Source organism: Puntigrus tetrazona, chromosome 4, assembly GCF_018831695.1.
Source record: "Puntigrus tetrazona isolate hp1 chromosome 4, ASM1883169v1, whole genome shotgun sequence".
NCBI lineage: Eukaryota > Metazoa > Chordata > Actinopteri > Cypriniformes > Cyprinidae > Puntigrus > Puntigrus tetrazona.
The window spans coordinates 21,386,252-21,402,931 of NC_056702.1; the positions used below are offsets into that span (position 1 = coordinate 21,386,252).

At 40.3% G+C, this 16,680-nt stretch overlaps 3 protein-coding genes across 3 annotated transcripts in view; 1 reads left to right on the forward strand and 2 right to left on the reverse strand.

Moving 5' to 3' along the window:
- The window catches only part of LOC122342952 (NACHT, LRR and PYD domains-containing protein 3-like), a 924,523-nt gene that overhangs the window by 817,873 nt on the left and 89,970 nt on the right, over positions 1 to 16,680 (reverse strand). The window lies entirely within an intron of this gene.
- LOC122343153 (oocyte zinc finger protein XlCOF6-like) lies at positions 1,602 to 10,654 on the reverse strand. The gene is given in 4 exon segments (XM_043237508.1): positions 1,602 to 2,836; positions 6,966 to 8,056; positions 9,340 to 9,518; positions 10,467 to 10,654. Coding segments are annotated over 3 exon segments (2,031 nt in total). The 5' UTR covers positions 9,494 to 9,518; positions 10,467 to 10,654; the 3' UTR covers positions 1,602 to 2,050.
- LOC122342293 (gastrula zinc finger protein XlCGF49.1-like) lies at positions 12,566 to 13,897 on the forward strand. The gene is made up of 2 exons (XM_043236090.1): positions 12,566 to 12,743; positions 13,407 to 13,897. Exons 1-2 carry the CDS (start codon positions 12,659 to 12,661, stop codon positions 13,895 to 13,897), a joined length of 576 nt encoding a protein of 191 aa, XP_043092025.1. The 5' UTR covers positions 12,566 to 12,658.

Consider the following 16,680-nt stretch of genomic DNA (forward strand, 5'->3'; position numbering starts at 1 on the left):
AGACGCAGTGAACGGAGGCGCTTTACACGCGTTCAAGCCCCTTGGACGTTTCACTGGTTAATTGAGTTTCGTACGATTTTCTACACGAGTTTATTATTATTACTGAAGCGCTTTAAACTATTGGAAGCCCTCACCTTTCTTCGGCCGAATCAGAGACGCGGGAGCGCGGCGCATGCTTATGGCGTCACGCAGCCACGCCAAAATAAAAGTCTTTTTTCGCCAAACTCCCGCAAAACTTTTTTTGTATGCTTGTCCCGCTGTGTCATATTTTCCAGTGCTGCATTTTTTTTTAACATATTTTCAAAGATGGCACCACTGTCTACATATTGTCATCAGTGCTTACATTTTCTCTGGTTTCAGGAGCAAATGCTGGGGAAGAACTAACAAACAGAACCTTATTGTACCGCTGTATAAAATTATTTGTTATTATAGGGTTTAAGTTCACAAAAACATAGTAAACAGAAAAGCAAGCGCAGTGCAGAATACAAAATTATTCCAAATAACCATTTCTTAACCTAAATCCTGAGTTTGGACCAGGCCCCAGGCTAATATGTAGTAGTTAGCCATCTCTGTGTCGTGTTCCCAGGAGATGATTTTTAAAAAGTCCCAGTCAATTAAAGCACAAAAACACAATTGGAGGCAATGCTCTGAAAAATGGACTTTCTTAAGGTGGTTGCCTTTCGTGATTGGAGATGTTATACCTTCAGGGAGTGCGTCTGGCAGATTATCTTGGATTTAAAAGAGATGCACAGGAACATACAGAGTACATTGGATATCTTCAGTGCAAAATTTCAGGTTTTCTACCAAGAAGCGCTTCCTGATCAGAAACATTTGCCAAAACATCACTACTTGACATCGCCCTTACATGAGCCGCTGGTTCGGCCCTTCGGTTGGCCTGGGGTCCATGCCATTTGAGGACAAACAAAAATGCTGAAAAAAAATTACATCGTTCTCTTGCAGTAGTGTTTAAATCTGTACAGTATAGACTTTCCATCGCATCCATTCTGCTGTTTATTATAACACACACTGTAGACTTGCGTAGCACATAACTGTGACAGTAGGATTGCGAATACTTAAAAGCGTGAATCCCATCTTTCTGTTTTTAGGCGTTCGTTCATGCGTGGGGGTACTGGGATCGGCTGCTGTGTAAAATTAATTAATTCTTTAAAACACTTCATCCAATATATGCTGCAAGTAACAAGACAAAGGAAGGAAGATGAACTGCTTTGGGTTGTTTATTGGAGCAAACTGATTAAAAAGGAAACGTACGTCCATGAAAGATAAACTGGGCTGATAAATACCTAGAATATTTCTATGCTTTTCCTGGTCGTGCATTTTAAGTTGCCGGGTATTTCCACAATCGGTATCACATTTTATCCAGATTGAAAACAACTAAATAAGTCGACACCTTTATTCATTTCTATAGTGCTTTCAACAACACAGATTGTGTAGAAACACTTAATAGGAGAATAGAGTGCCAGTCACGGATAATGACAAAATTAAACCCTCAATTTTCAGTTAAAGGCATTTCATTATTATTATTATTATTATTATTATTATGTGCTTAAATACAATAAATTTGAATTTGAAAAAAATACAGCTGAGCTCGATAGGAACAAGCGATTTTGTTTAGTTTGTCAATTTATTGCTTATCAAGTTTGACAAAGATTCTGATTCAAAGTAAAATGAACACATGCCCGAAAAGTTGAGGGAATACACTGTAACTGTTTAATATTTGAAGCCACAGCACAGAAGATGATCAGGTATGGCCAAAGGAGCACAAATATACAACATAAAATGAGCCTTAAGGTCAAGCATTGAGAGACGACGGATGCAAGCAAAACTTTCAGCATGACGCCAAATTATTACGTTGCTCTTTCAGAACGAATGAGCAGATCTTTGCAAAAATCGTTCCTGCAGTTTGCACAAAGGAAAACGGCAATTTGTTCTCGGAGCGAGTCCGCGATCGACGCCGAGGACGATCTCCTCCCTCCATCCCGAGGCTTCCTTCCCTCGCCAAACTCTTGGAGGGCCGCGCTCAGACGTGAACTCAAACGTGGTCCTCCAGCTGCTCGCTGTCCGTGAACGTCTTCGCGCCGCCGTCCGAGTGGACCTTCATGTGATTGATGAGGTTGGCGTTGTATCTGAAGCTCTCGCCGCACTGGTCGCAGCTGAAGGGATTCTCTCCCGTGTGGATCCGGATGTGGGTCTTCAGGTTGGTTTTGTTGGTGAAGCTCTTCCCGCACTGCGGGCAGATGAAGGGCTTCTCCCCGGCGTGAAGTCTGACGTGGGCGTTCAGGAGCTTCGTCTGCGCGAAACACCGGCCGCACTGCTGGCACTCGAACGGCTTGTCTCCGGTGTGGATCCTCATGTGGACCTGGAGGTTCCCCTTCAGCCGGAAGCTCTTCCCGCAGCGCGGGCAGCTGAACGGCTTCTCTCCGGTGTGGATCACCGTGTGGGCGTCGAGGGTGCGCTTCTGCGTGAAGCTCTTTCCGCAGCGGGAGCACGTGAAGGGGTTCTTCTCGGCGTGGCTCTTCATGTGGGCCTTGAGGCGCCGCTTGACCGTGAAGCTCTTGTCGCACACGGCGCAGGAGAAGGGCTTCTCTCCCGTGTGGATCCTCGTGTGGATGGTGAGCTGGCTGTTCTGCGTGTAGCTCTTGCCGCACTGGTGGCACGCGTAAGGCTTCTCTCCGGTGTGCGTCGTGGCGTGGGCTTTGAGCTCGGCGCTTTGCCTGAAGCTCTTGCCGCAGAGCTCGCAGCTGAAAGGCTTCTCTCCCGTGTGGATCCTCATGTGGACGTTGAGCTGGCTCGTCTGCGAAAAGCTCTTCCCGCACTGCGCGTACAGGGGTAGGGCCTCTCGCCGGTGTGCGTCCTCATGTGGGAGTTGAGGTTGTATTTCCGCGTGAAACTCTTCCCGCACTGAGGGCACAGCAACGGCTGCTTTTCGGCGTGGATTTTCACGTGGACTTTAAAGCTTCTTTTGTGGGGTAAGATCTCTCCGCACTGCTGGCAGGTGAAAGGGGCCTCTCCGGGACGAGCGCTCGGCCGAGAATCAACGCCTGCGGCTTGCGCCCGTTTGCCAAGGGGTCTTTTCGACTCGGCGGCAACCGATCGATTCCTCTTCCGTTTTGAAATCGCGGCGATACTCGTTTCGTTCTTGGCTCTCCTCTTTCAGCACCATCGGGTCTGAGGTGAGAAAAGTAAATAAAAAACACAAGTAAACTCCAGTTTAATGGCACGATATCAATCTATCAACCGAAAAAAGATCAATGAGACAGACCTGTCTCTACGAAGCCATCAATCGTAGTCATTATTACTCTATAGCATTTTTTTATTTGTAACATTTAATAGGCTTTAGTGAACCAATTAATCTTTATTAAACAAAAGTGATTTCTTTTTCGATGCATCACAAAGCGCAGCAGGTTTTCAAAAGCAGCGCTCTCTTATCACGCAACACCAATCTTGTGTTTAATATACGTAAGGCGTTAAACCGTAAGGAAAAACAACATCACGCAATTAATGAAACAATTTTGACGGCCCTAATTTATTCACCAAAAGTATCAAAACTAAACACGATCGATCCTGTACCTACAAAAGTACTGACCTTATTTTCAAGCGCCATAAATCACGCACATCTGTCGTGTAACTAATCCGCACTGCTTCCTACTACTTCTCGCTTTCAAACTTCATTTGTTACGCATCTGGTAACGCCACATGCTGTCGAAATTAGCATAAAACTAGGAGTTACCTAATTAGAAATATTCAGATTCTCGTTGGCAGCGTTATCTTTACAAGCTGTGTATTAGCTTATTGGGATAAAACCAGTAGTTCTTTGTGAAATCAGTCAAAACAATCATGATTTGCATGCAGTTCTTTATAAAGTCACTGGTCACTGTCTGTATTATTTGCTCACCAAAGATTTTTCAAGAAAAAAACTAAGAAAACCAGCACAGTTACTCTACCGATGTTCTACCGATTACTTTAGAAGTAGGCTGGTATTTCTGAGATACGACTATTGTAACGATCATGTACTAATACTTAAATATTAGCATGCCACTTTTGATGCAGAAAAATCACTTACAAATAAGACCAATTTAAAAACCGATGTGTTTAAAAACTTCAAGAAAGATGGGTTCATCTTCGAGATCGAAACCAACCTGTTTGTTCTTCGCCATCTTCACGCTTGACTCTCAGTGTTTCTTCGATCTTTACGTCTTCACTCTCCTCTTTCACCAAAGCCATCTTTATAGCGGCGTCCCGTGGACCTCGGCCTCTTCCGCAGGAGTTTGTTCTGTTTAAGATCAACAGATGAACATGAACTAAATCTCTGGGCGCGTCTCGATCAGATCTCGAGGTCACTAGATAGTAAACTCATAAGGGGGTCGGTCAGGGCTAGAGTTGATTAACCCAAAAACAATCAAAACTAGCTAATATTCACATCATATAGGAGGTTCGTGTTTGTAATAGGACTGCTGTTTAGTGTTTGCTGCTTTGTATTTTATATCTGACAGACTGCACTTGCAGTCGTTTTCTAGAAGGGTCACGTTTGCGTTTTGTTTGTTGTCGTTGTTTTGAGCAGAAACGCGTTCGATTCAGAAGTTTGCGAAGCATTTGATTCAATTGACTCGGAGCTCCGAAAAGATCCGTTTCTCCATCACTAACGTTAGCAGCTCGGTTAAGACACGGACAGGGCGGCACTGGGAGGGGATCAAAAGAGTTAGGCAAAGTTGTCTTAAGACAAGAACACACACTGGTTTTAGGACAACTTCCAATGCTGACTGCTGTAATGATTCACTACAAAGGGACTGTCTGTAATGCCTCTACGTAAAACCGTAACGTGTTACTCTGGTGAACACATCCGTTTCAGTTTTATATACAATTGTTAACTAGTTATATCGATTTAAACACTTTAAACGATGAAAAGCACCTAACGTTACCTGTCTTCATCCGAATCAATCGCGGGAGCGCGGCGCGGACTAGTGACGTCACTCCGCCAGACCAAAATAAAAGTCCTGCGCTAAAATCAATATGATCTTACATTTACATCTTTAATTAAAGGTAGTGAAAGTAGTTTCTTCTGAAGAGTTAAAGCAATTTACATAAACATTTTAGGAAGTATTATTTGTGCTTAATAATTTACGTAAATGTTTTTATCTTGTACTTTAACCACACTAAAAGCGACCTTATAGGTATCCTGAGTTTGCTAATTAAATACTTGTAGTAGCATTTTTAGTACACTTTGAAGTCTCAGTTTACTAGTTAAATATACAAATGTTCTGCGAACATTACTTTATACTTTTATACTTTATTACTTTATACTTTTGAATGTCATGGAGAGTGTAATGGAGTCTTGTTAAGATAATGTGCATATTTTAAATTACAGATATATCATTCTTTCAATGGCGCAATTGGCGCATTTCTTGCAAAACTTGACATTATAGAATAATTTTTTTATACGTGCGACGCATTAAATCGCCAAAAGATTCTCGAACACCTCCTTCTAGGTTTGACTACTTTGTATTTGGTCCGGACTAAAGCGAACTAGAGGACTTCATTTTGGGAGTATTTTACTGTTTAATATTACATCTCGGTATGATAATTTGGAATTGATGAGTAAAAACAAGCTGCGAAAGATGTTTACTCGTGTAAATTAAAGTAGTCAAACCTATTAATTGGAAGGGATGTCCCATTAGTGCTGGCAATAAAGTGTACGTGTATATTAGGCGCCTTAATTTGTCTTTCAGTAAGAAATTAATTAAACTATCATTGTGTCTACGACTAAAGAGATTAGTGCGCAGTTAGACGTAATTTATATACAGCCGTCATTTCTTTTTAAATGACAGTTGAAACACCTTAAAATATGACAATGTGTGCGCCTGCACAGAAATAATCAACAAAACGTTGCTTTTGTACAATAAAGTACCACGGCGCCAAATAAAACCAACCAAACTTTTTTGTTGACTCTCAAAAATGAACCGAAACCCAGTAAATACTAGCACAAATACTAGAACAAATGCATCTTCAGAAAGCTTTAAATTACTATGAAACAAAAGCACTTTTATTATGTAATTCGTAAAAGCGCGTCCGCTAAAGAGATGGAGAGTAAGGATGGCGAACTTGCGCAGTACTGAGCGCAAAATAGGATAGGTTAGGTTTAGCCTAAATATTAAAATCAGAGTAAGCGATTTTTCAAAAAACGTCGTATCGCTCGCATCCGGTGTAGACAACACGGCATAACATTGCTTCAGCTGTGCTTTCACACAACGCTGTAGTGATTTCATATCAACATTGGCTTCCAGAAAACGCTTATCCTGCTTTTAAAAGGCACAGTACGGTTTAGTGCTTACTGCTAATGCTAGTTGGTTTGAAAACTTTAGCGCGACTGTTTGCGAATCGCATTTTTCTGCTCTTTGTCAGATCTTGTAAACCCAAGTCACAAATTTAATTTGAATTGCTTAAAACAACCGAAATATTATACAACCAGTGTAAAAGTATAAGGTTAGCTGTTTTGCTTTTATTGATATTTTTATGTTTTTATTATAAAACGTAACAATATCGGACAACTTTTAGCAATAAAATTTATGTGTGGGCTACAGCCCAAACGGAATTGGTGTATAGCCTGGATCTCGTATTCCTTTAATGTGTTTAACGGTGTACCTCAAACACGGTGTATTCATGAAAATGATATGCAGTGAAAGTAAAAGTATGCATAGTAAGCTCCATATATGGTGATTTCTGGGAGGAGTCAAAATCTTCCACCAAATCTTCCACCAAAGAGATTTTTGCGCAGGTTCTGGCATACGTAAAGTTACATAAATCAGAAAAACGCATACACAGGATTTCGCGTTTGTCCGTACGTACAACTCTAGAATGAAAGTCTACAGTTATGGTAGTACGGTCTTGTGACGCTTCTCAGTGGGAACAGTTTGGATATCCTTTTGAAGCAGTAATTCGTCCTTGCTCTGATCGCACGTAAACGGTTTCTCTCTCGAGTGGATCTTCAGGTGTTTTTTGAGGTTTCCCTTTTTCGTGAAGCTCTTCCCGCACTGTTGGCAGGTGAAGGGTCTCTCTCCGGTGTGGGTCCTCGTGTGGGCGTCGAGGTGCTGCTTGTGTTTGAAACTCTTTCCACACTGAGGACACGCGTGAGGCTTCTCTCCGCTGTGACTTATCATGTGGTACTTGAGGTTCTGTTTCCGAATGAAGTTCTTTCCGCACAGTTGGCAGGCGTACGGCTTCTCTCCGGTGTGGGTTTTCATGTGGTCTCTAAGGGTCCCTTTTTGAGTAAAGCTCTTGCCACACTGCTGGCAGGTGAAGGGTCTCTCTCCGGTGTGGATCCTCATGTGGTCGTCGAGGTGTTTGTGTTTAAAACTCCTTCCGCACTGAGAGCACGTGTACGGTTTCTCTCCGCTGTGGTCTAACATGTGGTATTTCAGGTTCTGTTTCTGAATGAAGCTCTTTCCGCACAGTTTGCAGGCGAACGGCTTCTCTCCGGTGTGAACTCTCACGTGGTCGACGAGGTGCTGTTTATACTAAAAGCATTTTCCGCACTGAGGACACGCGTGAGGTTTCTCTCCGGTGTGAATCCGTATGTGGCTTTTCAGGATGGTTTTTTGATTGAAGTTCTTTCCGCACAGTATGCATGCGAAAGGTTTCTCTCCCGTGTGGATCCTCATGTGGCCTTTAAGGTTTCCTTTTCTGTTGAAGCTCTTCCCGCAGTGCTCGCAGGTGAAGGGTCTCTCTCCGGTGTGGATCCTCGCGTGGTCGTCGAGATGCTGCTTGTGTTTGAAACTCTTTCCACACTGAGGACACGCGTACGGTTTCTCTCCGGTGTGAACCCTCATGTGGACTTCAAGGCTTCGTTTTCTGTTGAAACTTTTCCCGCACTGTTGGCAGTTGAAATAACTTCTGTTTGCTGTCTTTTGAGCTCTGTTTCGCAAAGTCTTTTCAGGTTTTGAGCAACTAAGCGATTTCTTTCTAGTCATGAAATCACACGACAAATCAAAGTTCTCATGCTGAACATTATCCTCTTGACTCTCCTCTTTCAGTGCCATCAGGTCTAATGCAAAAAAACCCAAAAAACAAAACAAACCGAGATTAACACCATTTTTAAATGTCACAAAGAACAAACATAACTTGTGGACGTGAAGACAATTCAACATTTTTGAGCATAGTGACTAAAAGAGGTACCCCAGACCTCTTGAGATTTACTGTACAAGTCCAGCACTAGAGGATCGTAACGTTCAATTAGGAATATATATATATCTTAGAGTCTCAGAAACGTAAGATGAGGTTGTGCAATGCTTCGGTGCACCGGTAACCAGTTTAGTTCCATTAAAACCAGTGAAACATGATCTTGTTCCTTTAATTTCAATAATACTCCAGCTGCTGCATTTTGTATCAGTTGCAGCCTAACTACAGAACCCTGAGGTAAACCAGTATAGAAAGCATTACAGTAATCAAGTCGAGAGAAGATACATTTTCTTAGCATTAATAGATTAAAAAAGGACGAATCCTGGCAATATTTCCCAAGTGATAAAAACATGTTTTTAACGTGATTAACGCGAGACTTAAAATTCTGACCACAGTCCAAAATGACACCCAGGTTCTTTACCTCTTACTTGAACACAATTCAGTTTCAGTCCTCTCCTGCTGCGCTTTTTTTATCCACAATTTCAGTTTCATCTTTGTTTAATTTTCTTCCACGTTACAGTGCTGGACAGACAGTTGGACAACTTTTCTATTACAATGGTGTCTCTAGGCTCAACTGAAACGTATAATTGTACGTCATCAGGGTAAAGATGATAATTCGTGCTATTTTTTGGTATTGCGCTACACAATGGAAATATATATAATGAGAATAAAACTGGCCCAAGGATAGAACACTTGGGGAACACCAAATGTTGAATTCTTCCCAGAGACACCTAGACGTTTTTCATCTTTTATCTGTTGAAAGATCCAAAAAAAATTCACAGGATATCTGAAATCTCTTTCAACAAAGCCTCCAATTGATCTTTCTAAAACGTAAAAATACAGGATATCAGAAATTGCAATTTTTAGCGAGAACAGTTCAGGTTCGATGTCTTTAATAATGGCGTCACGAAAGGATTTTTAAAAGCGTTCGGAAAAATGCCCATCTCCGATGAATTGTTTCAAAACGGCGTGAAACGTTTTTAAAAGAGTAGCGTTGGTATAGGGTCGAGAACCGCTGGAGGATGAACGCAACGATTTTTTAGAGTTTGTACAACTTTTCGACCCTATTTCTAATTGCATTTATTTCTTTACAATACCATTCCTTTCTGTAGAGTTTAGTGAGGATCAAATGAGCGAGCTTCGAGAAACCTGTTTGTTCCTCAGCATCTTCACGCTTGACTCTGAACGGTTCCTCACTCTCCTCTTTAATAAACGCCTTCGTCTGTTCCTCGGCGTCTTCACGCTTGACTCTGAACTCTTCTTCGATCTTCAAGTCTTCATGCTCCAGTACAATAAATGCCATCTTTTCAACAGCGCGTCACATAGCTCTGCAAGAGACGAATTGTGATGCAGTTAATGATAGTTATTATTCAAACAATAAACCTAGCTTTTCTTTCCCCTCGTGACACACCAAGCCCAGGTCGATCTTCGTCAGGTTCTCGATGTTGAGATCAAGACTCACCGAATCGCTGTAGTCTTATACTGATCTCAGTAGAACATCATTAGTATGTGAAGTTCGTAAAGCAGATGTTCACCAACTCTAATCCAACCAGCAGAACGAAACTCCCAGGAACACCGGGTGATATGAACAACGACCGGGATTAAAGTAATATTTCCCAACACCGGCCCCAGAGGCACCCCGACACTCCACAGGTCACACGTCTCCTTTCTCTTGAGTCTTTACTAAAACGATACGTCATACGCATATGCTTATCGTAGGCGCCGTTTTAAAGAAAAACATTTAATTTTGAATGTATTCTTTTCCCATTAACTGGTTAAATGCACATACAGTTATGCCGAAAGGCCTAAATCAAACACTACTTTCTAATTGAAACTATCGAAATATCCGGTCAGATTTTCGCATTCGCAGTGGTGTTCATACTTCAATATTTGGGTAATTTTTACAATATTAAGCGCATTTAAGTGCGTTTTTACTTTACGTTTTTGCTTTACTTTCTAAGGCTGCGGTTTTATTTTTATTAATTTGACTGCTGTGCACTTGTAAATAAAAATGGAAAATTCTGTAAAACATAATTACGAAATCATACATACATACATATATATATATATATATATATATATATATATATATATATATATATATATATATATATTATACATAAAGCTATCTTTATTTATACCCAACTGCAGATATAATATTGCTTAAGTAATGAGGTATTGAGATTGTTGAAGCGTGTCTATTAAATATAACTGCTAATATTGTTCGTACTTTTACATTCATTTAAAACCAGCAGTCAGTGAATTTGATTCCGTACCTTCAAATGATGTTTGGATCTGTCTGCCCTTTCCGCTCTTAACTCATTCAAACAAAGAGGTGGCGATGTTTAAGACACCCCAAAACAAGCGTTAATTACTCGCCATTACGCCTCGATCGAGGCACGGAAAGACCGCACTGACGCTTTCTACTGAACGCGAACACTTTAAACATTTTAATAAAAGCATATTGACAGGCGCGCGGCGCGGAGATATGACGTCACACCGCCAGACCAAAAAGTGTTTTTTTGTTATTTTTTTTTTGTAGTAGTCGGTTTATTAAACCTTCAAATAACAAGTTCTAAAATATTTTCTTCTTGATGTAAAAAGAAAGGTTTTCAAAAAGGGACGATATTAAATTGGGAAGCAGATAACTGTTGTTTACTTTGGTACCTTAAACCAAAGAAATACACTTTAAAACCATTGATGAGATTTCCCCGAGTAATTAATGACTTAGAATGAGATTTAGTTTGTACGGTAATGTACTTTTTCTGCTTGAAGGATATTGAATGTCAGGAACACCTTTGGTTTAATCGGGTGTCTTTATGCCAAATAAAGAGACGGAATTTTTGTGCAGTATGTTGATTGTACGTTTTAGGATTTGTTGCGTTTATATATAATGAGAAAAGCAGAGAAATGGTACATAATCAATAAATCAACATTTTTTAATTATCTAAATATCTTAATTTGAAGATAAATGGAGGTTAATAAGAGTTAATCATTTTCACGTCCGTCATGCAAGTCCTCAGTGACCACAGCTTGTTAGTTCACCCGAGAAATTAAATTTAGAGAAATTACTGTTTCTGTTGGACTGCCCATGTACAGCCACCAGAGGACACTCTTCTTAGTTTAGTCTGTTTCTCTGGACTACATTTCCCATGACGCTTTGCTTTGATTATCTAGTCTCCTTACATTCAGCTATGTTTCCTTTATGAACTGTATATTTACCGCCTCGAATCCACACGTGAACACGGTTTTCTTTGTCTTTGGTTGCTGTTTTCCCTTTTTGAAGACATGAGTAAGGATGGTGACACAAAATAAAACGTAAAAAAATAACTAACGTGTGGCACTTCGTCGCAGATAACAGAATTGGAAATATTTCATTGACCTTTGCCAAGTTGCGTTAACTTGCGAATAAACTACACAATAACAAATATCTTGTATATTTATTTATTTTTTCATTCATTTTGCCTGTTTTTAGCGTTTTTGCCAAGCCTTAATCATATATATATATATATATGTGTGTGTGTGTGTGTGTGTGTGTGTGTGTGTGTGTGTGTGTGTGTTTTTAAACTAGTTGCTCATATAAAAGCATCACTAATATCCTTATAGGAGACAGGTTTATTAATGTTCTTCACAGTCATGGACCTTTGATAAAATTCACAGCAAGTAAAGCTAAAATTAGTGTATTCAGATGGAATAAGCTTTAGATCATAAATGTAAATAATAAAGTAAATCTGGTGGTTTTTTGTTTAAAAAGACTTTTATTTTGCTCCGGCGGTGTGACGTAATAAGTCCGCGTCTGTGATTGTTCTCAAGAGAAAGGTGTGGGCTTTTAATCATTTCAATAGTTTAAGTCCGCGCATCTCGTTTAAAGAATTGTATATAGAGCCGTGAAATGAATTATGATATGAAAAAGATATTTCAAGAATAAAAGAGCTTCCGTCAGTAGTGAAGGAGAAACGAAGCTTTTTGGAACCGAGTCATTTGAATCAATTGCTTCATAAAAAACACTGTTTTGATTCACTGGAAACAGCGCGCGCTAATTATAACAGTATTAATGTAAACAAACACTGACGTGAAATTAATTTGACAAAACAACTACAACTATTTATATAAAGTGAAATCTGTAATAAATCAGAAAACTAATCTTAATAGAAATGTGAACATTTTATATAGACTGTCGTTTTATTCATTTAAGAGTGTGTGTGTGTGTGTGTGTGTGTGTGTGTGTGTGTGTGTGTGTGTGTGTGTGTCTGTGTGTGTGTGTGTGAGTGTGCGTTATTTAAGGCTATTTTGTCTTTGACTACTTAGGAGTTTGATTGACACACACTGCGAGATTCAGTTTGTAGGTTTTTCTTTCTGTTAGTTATTGTTTATATATTATTAATTCTATCTTAAACAGGACAAAGTGTAGAAACACAGAATAAAGCTCCTGAAGCGACTGAGATCCACGTGACACACACTTATAAAGATGGCGTTTATTAAAGAGGAGAGTGAAGACGTGAACATTGAAGAAACATTCAGAGCTGAACGTGAAGATGCTGAGAAACAAACAGGTTGGGTTTCATTTTTAAAAAGGTCAAAGACATCATTGTGCCCCAAAGAAAAGATCTTTTGTGATTTTCATCGGCTGTGAATGAACCTTCGGGAGTTGATCGAGGATGAGTTCCTCCTGAAGTCATGCAGCAGTAGTGTGTGTGGATCGTCTTCACATGAACCTCATGGAAATCATGTGTTTTTTTATGTCTTTACATTGTTTGAGCATTAGATATGATGTAAAGATGTTAAAAATTAGGCCCGGTCGATTGCTTTTTCATCTGAATGGTCTAAAACAGTTTGCATAAGTAAACTGCCAAAGCAAAACATGAGCAAATGGTAATGTTAACTCTATGATGGTTGCACTATATAAAATAATAACAGTTAATTCACAAATCACTTGGGTACTGGTCCATATGGATCTTGGATCATCTACGATACATTGCACCTGTATTCAACATTAACAATATGGAGGAAAGAGAGAAAAGTGTCAAGTTGAACGGTGTTCTGGGATTCTCCAAAGATATTTGCTTCTTATGTGCATCACACTGCTAGGATTAAGGCTCGTACACAATGGGATGATTATCGCAATCGAACATTGCTGACGTTTATCGCCTCGTGACTAAACTAGTGAGTTCTGAATTAAACTGATGTTAATTTGTATTTGTCTCTTTTCACCTCAGACTTGATAGCACTGAAAGAAGAGAGTCAAGAACCTCAAGAGAAGGATCGAAATGAAAAACAGCATGATCTCAAAACGGAAGAAGAATCGATTAGTTGCTCACCAACTGGAAAGACTTCCTCACCAAAAAAAGCTCAAACTACACCGAGTACAAACCTTCATTGCTACAGTAGAGTTCAGAGTTACACCTGCGAAAAATGTGGACAAATTTTCAATCAGAAAGGAAGCCTTGCAATGCACATGAAATTTCACCTTGAAAAGAAACCTTCAATATGCCCTCAGTGTGGAAAGAGTTTTACAAGGAAACAATATCTTAATGTCCATATGAGAGTTCACACTAGAGAGAGACCTTGCACCTGCAAACTGTGTGGAAAGAGTTTCTCGAAAGAATATTTTAAGGTTCACATGAAAATTCACACTGAAAAGAAACCTTCAATATGCTCTCAGTGTGGAAAGAGTTTTACAGAGAAAAAATCCTTAAAACCTACATGAGGATTCACACGGAGAGAGACCTTTACCTGCAAACTGTGTGGGAAGAGTTTCTCACGTAAAGACAGCCTTAAGATTCACACGAGGATTCACACGGGAGAGAGACCTTTCACATGTGTTCAGTGTGGAAAGAGTTTTAAACAGAAAAGTCACCTTATTAGCCACCTAATAGTTCACACTGAAGAGAACCTCTCAGTGTAGGGGTTGTGATGGTGAGGAGATTTTCCAAACTGCCCAGGACACCTCCATCGCCCAAGCCATCCTCTCTCGATGTGAAGGAGCATTGGGTCTACTCCGAGCTCCTTCAGGCTGAGCTCCTCACCCTATCTCTAAGGGAGCGCCCAGCCACCCTACAGAGGGAACTCATTTTGGTCGCTTGTATCCGGGATCTCATCCTTTCGGTCATGACCCAAAGCTCATGACCATAGGTGAGAGTAGGAACGAAGATCGACCAGTAAATCGAGAGCTTCACCTTGTGGCTCAGCTCCTTCTTCACCTTGACAGACCAGTACAGAGACCACATTACTGCAGAAGCTCCTTTACTGCGTTCCATCCTTCCCTCACTCGTGAACAAGACCCCAAGATACTTAAACTCCTCCACCTGAGGCAGGAACTCCTCATCAACCTGAAGGGGGCAGGCCAACCTTGTCCGACTGAGAACCATGGCCTCAGACTTAGAGGTGCTGATTCTCATCCCAGCCACTTCACACTCGGCTGCAAACCGCCCCACTTTCAAGGAGCAGACACTAGAGTGGTTCTCCGGCCGTGATCCGTGGAAAACAGGAATGGAAACAGGACCGCATGATCCAACCTTTGCAACTAGCTTGTAGAATTCACTGGTGAAGGAGTAGAAAGGAAAGTCCTCCATCACTTCTGTTAAGGTCTTGGATTCTGTTACGGGACATGGTTATAGGAAGTAGCACTCAACGAAGGAGTAAAGATTCTTTTGATTGCAAAATATATGGCTTCAAGACACATATTCCACTAAAATAACATTAATCCAAGACAAAGAGCACTGGTAAAGACAATGCATATAAATCCAATCAGGGAAACTAAGACACTTGGACAACATGACTGGGCACAAATGAACTGGTAATGACAAATGAGGACAGGAACAACCAAATAAAGAAAAACTGGAAAATGGATAAAACGAAAGCAAAAACTGAACCGTCATGGTAAAGTCATCTCAGTTCAGTGCATGCAGCCTTACAACAAATAAAAGCAATTCCTCCAATCCAGAAGGGGCGCCCACAGAAATGATTCTGAACACGTCTCTCACATAAACTGACAAAGGACTATACTTTAAAGACTTATGCACTCAACAGTGTGCAGAAATGGAGCTTTGTGCACATGTATGTCATAAATGTCGTCACTTTTAGGATTATAAATCAGCCTAAAGTTGTTTTGCTGCACATGTGTCTGTGATCGGTAGGTTTAGGGATAGGGGTCGGGTTAGGGGATATACAGTACAGAAAATACTTTTAACCTGCTAGAAAATTAAGGGAAGTCTATGCAATGTCCTCACTAAGATGTGTGTGTGTGTGTGTGTGTGTGTGTGCGATCTGTGGTAATTTTATGTAAAAATTAATTTTGCTTACTCATTCATATAGAAAACAAATATATTGACTCAAATTATTAAGACATGTTTTGTGATCGAAAGCCTGTATGTGGGTTAGCGACGATGGCCATTACTATTCAGTGATTCTCATCTAGAAACAAAATAACCATGATCAGTAGACAGAGAGTTGGTTTTACCCCCAGACCCACCAGAAGTGGCAAGATGAGAAATCTGACCATGTGTCGAAGGTATTCCCGGAGCAGACGGCAGAGTAAGAACAGCCCAAATTCACTTTAAAAGGAAGAGAGCCACTCACATTTACACAAAGGAGAAGGCCAATGAGAAAGTAAAACGTCTGCATTTTCCGTTTCTCAACTGAAGAGACCTACTGGGGCTTCACTTCACTTATGTTTTCTGCATAGTGATGAATCGGTGAAACTTTCATTCATTTACATTAATGTGTAGTTATGAGCAACAACCAAGGAAAAGTACTCCCTAGCTGTGTCTCATTTACAAGGCTGCGTCATCCGGAGGTCGACGCTTCTGTAGATGTCCTCAACCTAGAATTAAACGAGACAGCCTTCGTAGGACGGACGGAAAAAGGAAACAGGAAGTATTGCGTTAACAGAAAAAGAAGGAAGATGCAAAAAATGTTTTTGCTATGTTATGTTACGTATACCACATCTGCTTGTGTTTACATCCGCCGGCACCGGTATTATTTAAATTATGACGGCTGTTTACGGCTACGCAAAGAATCATGGGTTATCTCTAGCAGCGAAAGGATGCAGCTCATGCATTTTTCAAATACCCGTGAAAGAAGGACGCATTCGAAGGTCGCATTCGGAGTGTCCTACTAGCTTTTCTGAAATGAGACATCCTCAGTGACGTATGCAGCCCGTGAGAGGGCGCAGCCTTCTAAATGAGACACAGCTACTCAAAACGATTCGTAATTGTAAATGATTAGATAATTAAAACAGTAAAAATGCTTTTCATTTTACAAAGTGATACATTTGGTGCTATATGTATTTATCTTTATTTTTGTAATAGAAATATCAATTTGATAAGCATGTACTTTGCACCAATAGAAAGAGGGAAAATTAGGCTCAGATTTGACCATGAAAAAACGTTAAATATATTTTTTTTAAATGAACAAAGCTATAGTGAAATTTTTATTATTGTGATTGCATTTATTTGGAAAATTACCAGCTTCTCACCGTAACCTCTCGGC

Bases quoted from the DNA above. Each gene is read 5' to 3' on its own strand.
- LOC122342293 (XM_043236090.1), top strand. From the start codon at position 12,659: ATGGCGTTTATTAAAGAGGAGAGTGAAGACGTGAACATTGAAGAAACA. The intron at 12,744-13,406 runs GTTGGGTTTCAT...TTTTCACCTCAG, and splicing joins AGATGCTGAGAAACAAACAG to ACTTGATAGCACTGAAAGAA.